Raw genomic sequence first — 15,858 nt, 5'->3', positions numbered from 1 at the left:
ACAATCTCTAAGGCTTTGCACAAAAAGGGTATTTATGGAAGAGTGACAAAGGAAAAGCCCTGGCTTAAAATAATATATATTCTTTTCTGTAAAAACTTCGCAAAGCGTCACTTAGAAGATACTGTAAAGAAGGTCTTGTGGTTGGATGAGACTAAAGTGGAACTTTAGTCTAAGAAAATATATGCATGCCATTAGGGCAGCAAAGGTTCAGGTGAAATGTGCTATATGAGAGTGAGCAGAGGAAACTGCAATTCCTGGAGCTAGGGAGAGTGAGAGATGAAATTCTTACAGGTTTGATTGGCTGAATTACTTAAGTCCATCACTCCTAATGATGCTTAGGCAACTGGTAGCAGTTTGTCAGTGTCCCCCATCCTGGACCAGTCCTTCAAGCTGTCCCCAGGTGTTGCCCATCAAAGGATCCCTCTTTTCCCAGGAACGAGATCTCTGGAGCTTCTGGTGTCACTCTGGGTGTTTATGTGGTGGGGTTGCTCGACTCCTTTTACAGTCCATGGCTGATTTTATAAGATGGATGCAAGGAAGATTTTGGGTTTCAGTGTAAAGGAAGACTGTTTAAGGCTGAAATAAAGAGCAGCCTTTTTCCTTTTTGGAATTCTGTATGCCAGAGGACAATCAAAGTGCAATTGAAAACAGATTGATAAACTTCTGGATATTGAGAAAATCAAAGGACGTAAGCAAAGTGCTAGAGGTAGCTTAGACATGATTTTGATAAGTGATCATGCAGGGTTCAAGGGCCTAATGTCTACTGCTGTTAATTGTTGATATAAACTTGTCCATGCCATTCAGCTACTCTTGAGGTGGGATTGTGTGACACTATCAATAGTACTACAGTACTATAAAACTATCAGTTCCTGATAGTTATTGACGGAGCAATTCACCCAGTGTACACTGCAATGTTCTTTTGATTGACTGTAAATGAATGAAATGAGCACATCTACCTTATGTAGATAATGGGACGCCTTCATACAATGCTTTCAATGATTGCGTCCTCCAAATCTTCATTTTCATTATAACACTCAAGGTGATTATTAATGCTTTCAAATTCTTCATAGTTTCTAACTTGTTGATATAGCGAAATCTTCTCATTTTCATTGCTGGTCATTTCTGGCATCTCCAAGTCTGAAAGCTTGAAACCACAGTGAGCAAAAAAAGTGCTGAATTGTCTTACTGTGCATCTCTCACCAACAATCAGCGACAAAAAACACTGCTTTTTGACCACAACTGATGGTATTTAAAAACTGTTCACTCTAAGCGCAGTGTAGAGTCTTAATGGCCATACAAGTGTACGTGACTGAAGCTAGTTAGAACAGACTCCTGTCCCAGTTAAGCAGCTTGGTGTTGTAAATGAACAAAGGGAATCCCAGCTATTTTCTTGATTAGTTTTTGTTCTTTAAGAACAAATATAAACCCAAAATAAGCAGCCGCCCCAATTAACCAAAATCCATTGTATTGAAATTGTGTAATTAATCCTAGCAGTTTGTTGTGAGTACCTTTTTTCAAATGTCACCATGTGAAGATTGAAAACTGAACTTTGATTTGTATAAGTAATGCCAAATTTTAATTGTTACAGATATTTCGACGGGAACCTGGAGAAGCTTTTTGCGGAGTGTCACGTAGTTAATCCTTATAAAAAATCTCGAACACGGCAGATGAACACGAGATCATCATCACAAGACATGGTTTGTGCAATCTGCTACCTGAATTATCCTAATTCGGTGAGTGCATTATACTGAAGAGCATAAGGAACAGTGTGTGAAATGGGTAAATTTGACCCACAGCATTGTCACAAAAGCATTGTGTTTTTTTTTCAACACTATCCTGGCCTTAGTATTAGTATACCAATCGTTGCAGCAGCTTAACGCTGTGTACAAATTCCTGGGGAGATTTCCTAGGCAGCTGACAGGGTGTTGAAGTTTAATTATCATTCAACTATATATATCAGACCTGCAGCAAGCTACCTTGAAGGTGACCATAACTTGGTCTTGCTGATCAATGCTGAAGCTTGGAGCACAGGGGTGGATTTTTCTAATTAGAGCAGTACAGCAAGAAAATTGCTCCTTCAGCCCAACCTGTCTATGCTGACCACAGCATAGTCCCAGTTGCTTCTGTTCAGCCCATAACCCTCCAAACCCCTTCACTCCATGTACCTATCCAAATGCCTATTAAATGTGGAATTATACCCACTCTAGTACGTATGCTGTAAGCTCTTTTACCATAGAAAAAATAAAGCACAGAAACAGGCCTTTTGGCCCTTGGCTGTGCCGAACCATTTTCTGCCTGGTCCCACTGACCTGCACACGGACCATATCCCTCCATACACCTCCCATCATGTATCTGTCCAATTTATTCTTAAAACCCTCATTTACCACCTCGTCTGGCAGCTCATTCCATACTCCCACCACTCTCTGTGTGAAGAAGCCCCCCCTAATGTTCCCTTTAAACTTTTCCCCCCTCACCCTTAACTCATGTCCTCTGGTTATTTTCTCCCCTTGCCTCAGTGGAAAAAGCCTGCTTGCATTCACTCTATCCATACCCATCGTAATTTTATATACCTCTATCAATTCTCCCCTCATTCTTCTACGCTCCAGGGAATAAAGTCCTAACCTATTCAACCTTTCTCTGTAACTGAGTTTCTCAAGTCCCGGCAACATCCTTGTAAACCTTCTCTGCACTCTTTCAACCTTATTTATATCCTTCCTGTAATTTGGTGACCAAAACTGAACACAATACTCCAGATTTGGCCTCACCAATGCCTTATACAACCTCATCATAACATTCCAGTTCTTATACTCAATACTTCGATTAATAAAGGCCAATGTACCAAAAGCTCTCTTTACGACCCTATCTACCTGGGACGCCACTTTTAGAGAATTTTGTATCTGTACTCCCAGATCCCTCTGTTCTACTGCACTCCTCAGTGCCTTACCATTAACCCTGTATGTTCTACCTTGGTTTGTCCTTCCAATGTGCAATACCTCACACTTGTCTGTATTAAACTCCATCTGCTATTTTTCAGCCCATTTTTCCAGCTGGTCCAAGTCCCTCTGCAGGCTCTGAAAACCTTCCTCACTGTCTACTACACCTCCAATCTTTGTATCATCAGCAAATTTGCTGATCCAATTTACCATATTATCATCCAGATCATTGATATAGATGACAAATAACAATGGACCCAGCACTGATCCCTGTTGCACACCACTAGTCACAGGCCTCTACTTGGAGAAGCAATTCTCTACTACCACTCTTTGGCTTCTACCACTGAGCCAATGTCTAATCCAGTTTACCACCTCTCCATGTATACCTAGTGACTGAATTTTCCTAACTAACCTCCCATGCGCGACCTTGTCAAAGGCCTTACTGAAGTCCATGTAGACAATATCCACTGCCTTCCCTTCATCCACTTTCCTGGTAATCTCGTCGAAAAACTCCAATAGATTGGTCAAACATGACCTACCACGCACAAAGCCATGTTGACTCTCCCTAATAAGTCCCTGTCTATCCAAATGCTTGTAGATTCTGTCTCTTAGTACTCCCTCCGATAACTTACCTACTACCGACGTTAAACTTACTGGCCTATAATTTCCCAGGTTACTTTTCGATCCTTTTTTAAACAATGGAACAACATGGGCCACTCTCCAATCCTCCGGCACCTCACCTGTAGACAGTGACATTTTAAATATTTCTGCCAGGGCCCCTGCAATTTCAACACTAGTCTCCTTCAAGGTCTGAGGGAACACTCTGTCAGGTCCCGGGGATTTATCCACTTTAATTTTCCTCAAGGCAGCAAGCACCTCCTCCTTTTCAATCTGTACGGTTTCCATGATCTCACTACTTGTTTCCCTTAACTCCATAGACTTCATGCCAGTTTCCTTAGTAAATACAGACGCAAAAAACCTACTTAAGATCTCCCCCATTTCCTTTGGTTTCACACATAGCCGACCACTCTGATCTTCAAGAGGACCAGTTTTATCCCTTACAATCCTTTTAATATACCTGTAAAAGCTCTTTGGATTCTCCTTTACTTTGACTGCCAAGGCAACCTCATGTCTTCTTTTAGCCCTCCGGATTTCTTTCTTAAGTATTTTCTTTCACTTCTTATACTCCTCAAGCATCTTATTTACTCCCTGTTTCCTATACATGTCATACAATGCCCTCTTCTTCTTTATCAGAGTTGCAATATCCCTTGAGAACCAAGGTTCCTTATTCCTATTCACTTTGCCTTTAATCCTGACAGGAACATACAAACTCTGCACTCTCAAAATTTCTCCTTTGAAGGCTTCTCACCTACTGATCACACCTTTGCCAGAGAACAACCTGTCCCAATCCATGCTTTTTAGATCCTTTCTCATTTCTTCAAATTTGGCCTGCTTCCAGTTGAGAACCTCAACCCTAGGACCAGATCTATCCTTGTCCATGATCAAGTTGAAACTAATGGTGTTATGATCACTGGAACCAAAGTGCTCCCCTACACAGACTTCCGTCACTTGTCCTAACTCATTTCCTAACAGGAGATCCAATATTGCATCCCCTCTAGTTGGTCCCTCTATATATTGATTTAGAAAACTTTCCTGAACACATTTTACAAACTCTAAACCATCTAGTCCCTTAACAGTATGGGAGTCCCAATCAATATATGGAAAATTAAAATCCCCTACCACCACAACTTTGTTTCCTGCAGTTGCCTGCTATCTCTCTGCAGATTTGCTCTTCCAATTCTCGTTGACTATTGGGTGGTCTGTAATACAATCCCACTAATGTGGCCATACCTTTCCTGTTTCTCAGCTCCACCCATAAGGACTCAGTAGACAAGCCCTCTAATCTGTCCTGCCTGAGCACTGCTGTAATATTTTCCCTAACAAGCAATGCTACTCCCCTACCTTTCATTCCTCTGCCTCGATCACATCTGAAACATCGGAATCCTGGAATATTAAGCTGCCAGTCCTGCCCCTCCTGTAGCCAAGTTTCACTAATTGCTATAACGTCATAATTCCACGTGTCAATCCACGCCCTCAACTCATCTGCCTTCCCCGCAATAGCCCTAGCATTGAAATATATACACCTCAGAAGATTTTTACCACCACTCACAACCTTTCTGTTAGCAGATTTGCTTGAACTTTTAACATCATTTATTTTCACCCCAGCCACACTGTCAGCTCTGGCACTCTGGTTCCCATCCTCCTGCAAATCTAGCCTCCCCAATAGCACTAACAAACCTCCTTGAAAGGATATTGGTCCCCCTGTCGTTCAAGTGTAACCCGTCTCTCTTGTACAGGTCCCACCTGCCCCAGAAGAGGTCCCAATGATCCTGAAATCTGAAACCCTGCCCCCTACACCAGTTCCTCAGCCACTTGTTCATCCTCCAGAGCATCCTATTCCTATCCTCACTGGCACCTAGCACAGGTAGCAATCCTGAGATTACCACCCTGGAGGTCCTGCTTTTCAACTTCCTACCAAGCTCTCTATACTCACTCTCCAGGACCTCCTCACTCTTCCTTGCTATGTCATTGGTACCGATGTGCACCACGTCATCTGGCTGATCACCCTCCCACTTCAGAATGTCATGCAAGCGATCAGAGACATCCTTGACCCTGGCACCCAGGAGGCAACAAACCATCCTGGATTCTCTGTCATGACCACAGAACCTCCTATTTGCACCTCTAACTATCGAGTCCCCTATCACTACCGCTCTCCTCTTTTTTCCCCTTCCCTTCTGCACTGCAGAGCCAGACTCAGTGCCAGAGATCCAGCTACTGCAGCTTGTCCCAGGTAAGTGATCCCCCCCAACAGTATCCAATGTGGTATACTTGTTGAGGGGAATGGCCACAGGGGAACCCTGCTCTGCCTGCCCTTTCCTCTTCCCTCGCCTGACAGTGACCCAATTTCCTGTCCTCTGCTCCTTTGGCGTAACTACCTCCCTGTAGCTACTATCTATAATCTCCTCATTCTCCCGAATGATTCGCAGGTCATCCAGCTCCTGCTCCAGTTCCCTAACGTGGTTTGTCAGGAGCTGCAGCTGGATGCACTTCTTGCAGGTGTCGTTGTCAGGGACACCAGAGGGCTCCCTGTCTTCCCACATCCTGCAAGAGGAGCATACCAACATCCTGCCTGGCATTCTCTCTACTCTAAACAATGAACAAAAATCTTACCGGAACCTACCCGGCCTCTGCCTGTTCTTGCCGAAGCCTGTTGAGCCAAAGCCGTCCCACTCTGACTCAGTCCACTCCGACGATGGCCGCTGTATATGGCGGTCTGGTTTTAAACCTTGGTGCGCTACGTCACACGCCTGCACAGTGCAGACCCTTCTCCCCGAGCAGTGTTTTTAAAAAAACCGACTTTTTCTACCGATTTCTTCACTCCCTTCTCAGCTGCTTGCTTCGACTGAAACAAAAACCGTTGAAAATATTCTCTTTTTAAACCTTGGCGCGCTACGTCACGTACGTGCGCAGTGCAGACCCTTCTCCCTGAGCAGTGTTTTAAAAAAAAAATGACTTTTTTGACCCGATTTCTTCACTCCCTTCTCAGCTGCTTGCTTCGACTGAAACTTTTATGTACTTGCAACCCTCTATGAAAAGAGGTTACTTCTCAGGTCTCTTTTAAATCTCCAATCTTCTGTCTGTGCTCTCTAGTTTTGGACTCGTCAACCCTGGGGAAAAGACTGACTGTTCAAATTATCCATATCTTTCATGATTTTAAAAACTTCTGCGGTCACCTCTCATTCTCCAGGGAATAAAGGTTAAGCGCGGTCTTCCTCTCCCTATGGATCTGGCCCCCTTCTCCAGGCAGCATCTTTGTAGTTCTCTTCTGCACCCTCCCCAGCTTGACAATGCTTTTCCTATAAGAGGGTGAGTGAAACTGCAATCTCATCAGTGACTCTTGAGAAACTAACATAATATTTCTGTTCCTAAACTCGATTGAGGCTAGTATGCTAAACACTTTTTCCAGCACACTGTATACTTGTGGGGCCCCTTTCAGCAAACTATGCACTTATACTCCCAGGTTCCACATCAGATGTCAGTGCTGTCTTTCACTGTGTAGATCCTACCCTGATTTGGCCATCCAAAGTACATCACCTCACAATTATCTAACAATTGAAATCCATTTACCATTTCTCAGTCCATCTCCGTATCTGGTTAGGATCTGTCTGCAATTCATTGTAACTTGCTTCATTATCAGCAAGACCCCTAATTTAATGTTGTAGCAAACTCGTGCCATTTATATTCACTTCCAAATCATTTACATAAAAATTGAATAACACTGACCTATTGAGTGACAAGCCTTCAGTCAGAGAATCAACCTTCAACTATCACTGTTTTCTATCATCCAGCCAATTCTGAATCCACCTCACTAGCTTCCCCGAATTTAATGTGACCTAACCTTCCAAATCAGCCTGCCATGTGAGGCTTTGTCACAGGCCTTATAAAAGTCCTTGTAGACAATATCCACTGCCCTTCTTTCCTCTATTCCCTTAGTTATGTCTTTGGAAAAACTCCAGACATGACCCCTCATGTACAAAAGTATGCTGACTATTCCTGATCAGGCCTTGACTATCCAAATTATGGTAGATCTTGTTCCACGGGATTCCTTGTAACTTCCCTACAACTGAAGTCAGTCTCAATGGCCTGTCTTTGTTACCCCTCTTGAACAATGGAACGACATTCACCATCTATCAGTCTCATGGAGCTTCACCCATGACTAATGGTGAGGCAAGTATTTCTGCAAAAGTCTGTGATTTCTTCCCTGGTCGGGGGTGGGGGGTGCCGGTGAGCACACTTGGTCTGCCCAGGAAGCTCTGCCCAACCTAAGGCACTTAAAAGCTGCAAGTATCTCCTTCCTTGTAGTATGCCTATGATCTACTTGTTACCCTCATTTAGAACATAGAAACACTATAGCACAATACAGGCCCTTCGGCCCTTTGTTGTAAGAGCAATCTGTCATAGCCCCCCATTTTTAAAAATCATCTGTGTGTCTATCTAAGAGTTTCTTAAATGTCCCTAATGTATCTGCCTCTAGCACCACCCCTGGCAGGGCGTTCCATACACCCAACACTCATGTAAAGTTTTTTCTATGGCATTCATGATACTCTTCTGAGTAAACACTTAGTTATTTCTGAACAATGTGCAAGAGTCTTTAAGGCAGGGGTCCCCAACACTTTTTATGCCATGGACCCCTTCCATTAACCAAGGTGGTTAATGCTTTAAGATCTAATAGGATTATCAATCTATACATGGTATTTTTGCTTTGCATGGAGACAGCTATAACTTTAACTGCACGAAATTCTGATCTGCATAGTGTTTGGTGGTTTCAGCCTTGTTTCTGAAACAGGTGCTGTATAAGGAACTGTTATTTCATCGTGATAAGCTCAAACAATGTTCCACAGAATTTGTTAATAATCTTTGTCCCAGCAGAGTGTCTCATTGATACCGATCATCAATCCCTACCCTAACAATATTATGCCCTGTACATTTAGTGTGAAATCGTGAATTATTTTGAAAGGGAATATTTCAGTAGCACAGCTGACCTTGTGTTGACCAAGCGAATGACACTGAAAGATTAGTTAGTATTTGGGAAAACAGGGCATCTGACTCCCATGATAACAGTAGATCAATACAGAAAATGTTGACTGTTAGGTTAGCAAGAACTATCACTAAGGAGGCAGGAGTTTTGTGTGCAGATGAGGTTTGTCTCACGTGCAACTGAAATCATGTGATATATCTGGTTCCGGATTTAAACAATTTGGAAATATGTGCACTTGAGCCTTTGTTGAAGAGACTGTCTTTAAAATCTGTTTACCATCAAGTTGATCCTTTCATTTGAAAAGTGGTTTCCTGTTTCTACTTTAAAAAAAATTTTTCTCCATGCCTATTTCTTTAAGATTCATCCCAGGATTCTTTTTCTCTGATCATTTCCCATAACTTTCTTTGTTCCTTATTGGTGATTACAGTATCTAATGACACACTGTGTAGACACTAACCGTGTTCTTAAGTCTCTAAACCTGATCTGGTCACGCTCTCTGTTGCTATTATAAGTGAACTTGAGGCTATGGCTATATAAGGCTGACAAGCAGTCTCATAATTATGATCTCAGAAAGCAACCAGCACTGAAATCTTTCAAACATCCTCTCATTAGATCCCAGATTTAATGAGTTGAAATTCTGTGCATGGCTAAATATACCCAATGACTGAAATGCCCAAACAAAATGGGTTTAAAGTGTGTTATAAAGCCAGATGGAGTGTGTCAGAATGTTGGAAATAGAAGCAGGAGAAGGCTTTGCTACCTCATGCCTGCTTTGCCATTCTGTAAGGTTGTGCATAATTTTTTTTTACCTCAGCTTAATTTTCTTGCACTGACTTTTCTTGTCATTCCCTGAATATAAATTGTATTTTAATTGTTGGAATACTAGATTGGATGCTGCTCTATCTGTGTCCCCAAGGGATATCTCTAGAATAGAGATAAGGAGGAATTTCTTAGAGAGTGGTGAATCTGTGGAATTCATTGCACACAGATGTTGTGCAGACCAAGTCACTGGGTATATTTAAAGCAAAGATTCATAGGTTCTTGATTAGTAAAGGTGTCAAAGGTTACGGGGAGAAGGCAGTGGAGAGGGATATTAAATCAGCTATGATTGAATGGTACACATTTGATGGGCTGAATGGCCTAGTTCTGCTGCTATATCTTATGTTTGTCTGACCTTTAGATCTTTCTGATTTCTGTCATCAATACACTTGGCCATTTAATTGCCATAGCCTAAAATCTCACTTTTCTGTGTGAAGAAATTCATTTTCACCTTTGCACTGAATGACAGTCTAGGAAATGCAATCCCTAATGGTGGACATCCCAACCAGAAAAAGCAACAATTCCACATCAGTACAAGTGAACCCTGTAAGAATTTTGTATGCTGTGAGATCATGTTGCATTCTTCTAAACTCTTACCAGCCCAGTCTGCTTGGTATCCTGACATCCCAGGAATCAAACTGAGGAATGGTATCCTCAGCGCTTTCGAACTAGTTGCATCACCATCTGGTCTGGAGTGGCTAATGTACAGTATTGGGGAAAAGCTGCAGAGGGTTTTAAATTCAGCCAGGTCCACCATGGGAGCTAGCCTGCCCACCATCGAGGACATCTTCCAAAGGCAATCTCTCAAAGAGGAGCAGCCATTATTAAGGGCCCTCACTACCCAGCACATGCCCTCTTCTCATTGCTCCCACCGGAGAGGAGGTACAGTTCAGGCACAGACTCAAAGCAGCTTCTTTCCCCACTGCCATCAGATTTCTGAAAATCCATGAGCACTATTTCTCTTTTTGCACTGCTTATTTTTGATATTATTTATTGTACATGTAGTATTTCTATATTGCACTGCACTATTGCTGCAAAACAGCTTACTTCACAACAAACTTTAATAAAAATAATGCATCTGATTCTGAGCAACATACACAAAATGCTGGAGGAACTTGGACAACATCGAAGGAAAATGAATAAACAATCAGTGTTTCGGGCCAAGACCCTTCAGCGGTATTGGAAGGAAGGAGGAAGATGTTGGAATAAGAAGGTACAAGTTAGAAGGTGATGGGTGATGCTAGGTGGGTGAGGAAGAGGATATGAAATAGGAAGCTGGGAGGTGATGGATGGAAACAGTAAAGGGCCAGAGAAGGAGAGTGGACCATGGGAGAAAGGAAAAGAGGAGGGAGGCCTGAGGGGGAAATGGGTAAAATTGATGTTCATGCCATCAGATTATAGGCTACTTACATGGAATGTGAGGTGTCAGAATGGGAATGGGGATAGGAATTAAAATTGTTGGCCACTGGGAAATCCCGCTTTTTGTGGATGGAGTAGAGATGCTCGACAAAGCGATTTCCCCAGTCTCTGTCGGGTCTCGCCAGTGTAGAGGAGGCTACATAGGAAGCACTGGATACAATAGGTGACCTGTAAAGAATCTCATCTAGAAGGACTGTTTGAGTTCTCGAATGGTGATGAGGGAGGCAAAGGAATCATGGAGGGAGCGATCCTTGTGGAAAGCAGAGATTGGTATGGGGGGTGGTGGCGTAGAGATATGTTTGGTGGTAGGATCCTGTTGAAGATGGCGGAAGTTGCGGAGACTTGTGTAATGGATGGGAAGGCTCATGGGTGGTATGTGAGGGCAAAAGGAACTCTATTCCTGTTGAGGCAGCAGGCAGATGGAGTAAGCACTGATTTCTGGGAAATGGGGGAGATACAGGTGAGGGCAACAAAAATGGTGGAGAACAAGGAGGACATCATTATTCTGATTTTGTTGAGACACCACTTTTGATGCATGCAAGGCCAACATGTCAGCTGACTTTCTATTTGCTTGCTGTACCCACATATTCAGATTCATAGAAACACAGAAAACCTACAGCACAATTCAGGCCTCTTGGCCCACAAAGCTATGCTGAACATGTCCGTACCTTAGAAAGCTCCATGTACCTATCCAGGAGTCTTTAAAAAAAACCCTATTGTATCCGCCTCCACCACCATTGCTGGCCGCCCATTCCACACACTCACCACTCTCTGCGTTTTTAAAAAAAAAACAAAACACCAACAACTTACCCCTGACATCTCCTTTGTACCTACTTCTAAGCACCTTAAAACTGTGCCCTCTTGTGCTAGCCATTTCAGCCCAGGGAAAAAGCCTCTGGCTATCCACACAATCAATGCTTCTCATCATCTTATGTAAAAAAAAAATGTCTAGTTCCCTTTCAACACTGGTGCTATTCAATTTTTCACCAACTTTCTTATCCAACTGGATATCTTGCATCTCGCAAACCCGTGTCTCACATTTCTCCACAGTGCAGTTCATCTGCTTTGTCCTTGTTCGTTCTCTGTAACATCAATATCCCGAGGCGCTGCTGCATCAGCCTTGCAGTCCATGTTGCTCCCCTGCCTTTATATCATAAACCTGATCCTCTTTATGTACATTGTTGGCATCTGCAATCCCGACATCAGCTTATTTGAAGATCCATTTATTGCTATTGTTTTCCAATTCTCAGTCATGCTGGTATATTATTTTCAAAGCACTGAGATCTAATTTTGAATAATTATCTCTTGCATGGGGGGTGTCTTAAAAATCCTTCTGAGAGTTGAAGCACAGCACTTCGATTAGATGGGCAACTGGTGGTGGGCTGGAGAGCCCATTTCATAAGATCATATGACATAGGAGCACATTTAAGCCATTCAGCCCATCAAGTCTGCTTGAGCATTTCATTATGTTTGATTTATTATCTCTCTCAACCCCATTCTCCTGCCTTCTCCCTGTAACTTTCAATGTTGTGGCTAATCAAGAACCAAGCAATCTCCACTTTAAATATACTCAATGATATGGCCTCCATAGCCATCCATGGCAATGAGTTTCACAGATTTACCACACTCAGGCTAAAGAAATTTCTCTTCTCTTCAATTCTAAATATACTATACAACTTGTTCCTTTACCTACTATGTTTGTTACCCTTAAAAGAAAATTCTTAGTTTGCCAAAATGATTTCATTTTGATAATGAAAATATTGTAGATGCTAGCAATCTGATATTAAAAGAAAATTCTGTGAATATTGAACATGTCAGGCAGCATCTGTGGTAAGAGAAACATAATATTTCTAGACTTTTCATGAGGAGGCGAGATAAGTTGGTTTTAAATTGCAAATAGAAACAAAGGAAGTATCTGTTTGGATGAAGCTAAGGTTTCTGAGGTGACTGCAGTTAACAGCATCTCTGGTTAATGAGAGAATTAGGGTAGAAGGCAACCAGAGACACAAAGACAAGGCAGAGCTGTTTGAGCCAAAAGGAGAATTTTAGAAATGTGCAGCAGATGAGATAGTGCTGGTGATGAAAGAAAAATCTGTGGCAATATTAGAGGGTTATACTGCACAGAAACAGATCTGTATCTATACCAACTGGTAGATGCCCATACAGCAGGATTGACTAGTTCTGGTACACAGCAAAAAAAGATCTGTTGAATTTGATACCAAGTCTCACAGGAATGGTTAGTTTTATGGGCATCTGGAAGCTGAAGGTCACTCCTGAGTATGTAGGTGCTCTGCAAAGATGTCACCCACACCTCCTCTAAACTTTCTCTTTTTAGCACTGCAACAAGTCCCAGAGAAACTTGAGCAACAGTGCCTTAGTTTCTCCGTGATATTGCAGCTGGTATGGGCCATCAGGCACCTCGGGTCTTTCTCACAATGGCCGATCTTTACTAGCTTCAGGTGCTCTTCTGTACCATTTCTCTGTACCTTGCTATTCCCTGATTTTCCCAATATTTATCTACTTCAATGCAGCATTTCTATTGATCCAGCCCTGTCCACCTGGTCGGGACAGATAATTCCTGAGATTCACCCCCTTCTGCAAAATGCATAGGGCAGTTTTAAATAATCATCTCCATATCCCCCGTTTTGAGACTCTTCCTCTAGTAAAAGCACCCAGCATCTACCCTGTCAGGTTCCTTTAGGATCTTGTATGTTTGAACATGGTCTTCCTTCATTCTTTAAACTCCTAAGAATACAGGCTTGAACCATTTAGTCTCTTTTGGTTGGGCAACCTTATTATTCCAGGAATTAGGCTGCTGAAAGAACAAACTGCTCCTTCAAGAGATAGTTGTCCCAGATTCAATATTTGCAGTCTTATATGTCTCCACTGGCCTGATAATCTTCTTCATACAGCCTCCATTGTCTTTTCTGATGTAAGTGGATCAAAACTGAACATGGTATTCCATGTGAGACCTCACCCACCGCCCTGTGCAATTGTAACACAACCTCAACACGAGGAATTCTGCATATGCTGGAAATTCAAGCAACACACATCAAAGTTGCCGGTGAACGCAGCAGGCCAGGCAGCATCTCTAGGAAGAGGTACAGTCGACGTTTCGGGCCGAGGCCCTTCATCAGGACTAACTGAAGGAAGAACTAGTAAGTGATTTGAGAGGGGGAGGGGGAGATCCAAAATGATAGGAGAAGACAGGAGGGGGAGGAATGGAGCCAAGAGCTGGACAAGTGATTGGCAAAAGGGATATGAGAGGATCATGGGACAGGAGACCCAGGGAGAAGGAAAAGGGGGAGGGGGGGAAACCCAGAGGATGGGCAAGGGGTATAGTCAGAGGGAGAAAAAGGAGAGAGAGAGAAAGAATGTGTGTATATAAATAACGGATGGAGTACAAGGGGGAGGTGGGGCATTAGCGGAAGTTAGAGAAGTCAATGTTCATGCCATCAGGTTGGACCCTACGGGTCCAACATATTATTCTCCGTAAGCCTCCAGGTCCAACATATTATTCTCCATAACTTCCGCCACCTCCAATGGGATCCCACCACTAAGCACATCTTTCCCTCCCCCCCCCCCCCCGTTTTCCGCAGGGATCGCTCCCTACTCGACTCCCTTGTCCATTCATCTCGTTCCCCCCCCACCATCCCTCCCCACTGATCTCCCTCCTGGCACTTATCCTTGTAAGCAGAACAAGTGCTACACGTGCCCTTACACTTCCTCCCTTACCACCATTCGGGGCCCCAGACAGTCCTTCCAGGTGAGGTGACACTTCACCTGTGAGTCTGCTGGGGTGATACACTGCGTCCAGTGCTCCCGATGTGGCCTTCTATGTATTGGCGAGACCTGACGCAGACTTGGAGATCGCTTTGCTGAACACCTACGCTCCGTCCGCCAGAGAAAGCAGGATCTCCCAGTGGCCACACATTTTAATTCCACATCCCATTCCCATTCTGATATGTCTATCCACGGCCTCTTCTACTGTAAAGATGAAGCCACACTCAGGTTGGAGGAACAACACCTTATATTCCGTCTGGGTAGCCTCCAACCTGATGGCATGAATATTGACTTCTCTAACTTCCACTAATGCCCCACCTCCCCCTCGTACCCCATCCGTTATTTATTTATATACACACATTCTTTATCTCTCTCTCCTTTTTCTCCCTCTGACTATACCCCTTGCCCATCCTCTGGGTTTCCCCCCCCCCCCCTTTTGCCAATCAACTGTCCAGCTCTTGGCTCCATCCCTCCCCCTCCCCCTCCCACTTTCAAATCTCTTACTAGCTCTTCCTTCAGTTAGTCCTGATGAAGGATCTCGGCCCAAAACGTCGACTGTACCTCTTCCTTGAGATGCTGCCTGGCCTGCTGTGTTCACCAGCAACTTTGATAACATAGAAACATAGAAAATAGGTGCAGGAGTAGGCCATTCGGCCCTTCGAGCCTGCACCGCCATTTATTATGATCATGTTTGATCATCCAACTCAGAACCCCGCCCCAGCCTTCCCTCCATGCCCCTTGATCCCCGTAGCCACAAGGGCCATATCTAACTCCCTCTTAAATATAGCCAATGAACTGGCCTCAACTATTTCCTGTGGCAGAGAATTCCACAGATTCACCACTCTCTGTGTGAAGAAGTTTTTCCTAATCTCGGTCTTAAAAGGCTTCCCCTTTATCCTCAAACCGTGGCCCCTTGTTTTGGACTTCCCCAACATCGGGAACAATCTTCCTGCATCTAGCCTGTCCAATCCCTTTAGGATTTTATATGTTTCAATCAGATCCCCCCTCAATCTTCTAAATTCCAACGAGTACAAGCCCAGTTCATCCAGTCTTTCTTCATATGAAAGTCCTGCCATCCCAGGAATCAATCTGGTGAACTTTCTTTGTACTCCCTCTATGGCAAGGATGTCTTTCCTCAGATTAGGGGACCAAAACTGCACACAATACTCCAGGTGTGGTCTCACCAAGGCCTTGTACAACTGCAGTAGTACCTCCCTGCTCCTGTATTTGAATCCTCTCGCTATAAATGCCAGCATACCATTTGCCTTTTTCACCGCCTGCTGTACCTGCATGCCCACTTTCAAT

At 43.5% G+C, this 15,858-nt stretch overlaps 1 protein-coding gene across 2 annotated transcripts in view; it reads left to right on the top strand.

The window, feature by feature from the left end:
- The window catches only part of LOC140211910 (E3 ubiquitin-protein ligase ARIH1), a 110,368-nt gene that overhangs the window by 28,705 nt on the left and 65,805 nt on the right, over positions 1–15,858 (top strand). For both annotated transcript variants that reach the window (XM_072282111.1, XM_072282112.1), the window contains exon 3: positions 1,589–1,733. In XM_072282111.1, the coding sequence (XP_072138212.1) occupies positions 1,589–1,733 (145 nt within the window). The remainder of the gene's footprint in view (positions 1–1,588; positions 1,734–15,858) is intronic.

The sequence above is a fragment of the Mobula birostris genome, chromosome 18, assembly GCF_030028105.1.
Source record: "Mobula birostris isolate sMobBir1 chromosome 18, sMobBir1.hap1, whole genome shotgun sequence".
Taxonomy (NCBI): domain Eukaryota; kingdom Metazoa; phylum Chordata; class Chondrichthyes; order Myliobatiformes; family Myliobatidae; genus Mobula; species Mobula birostris.
This window is presented reverse-complemented; position numbering and strand designations above follow the sequence as displayed.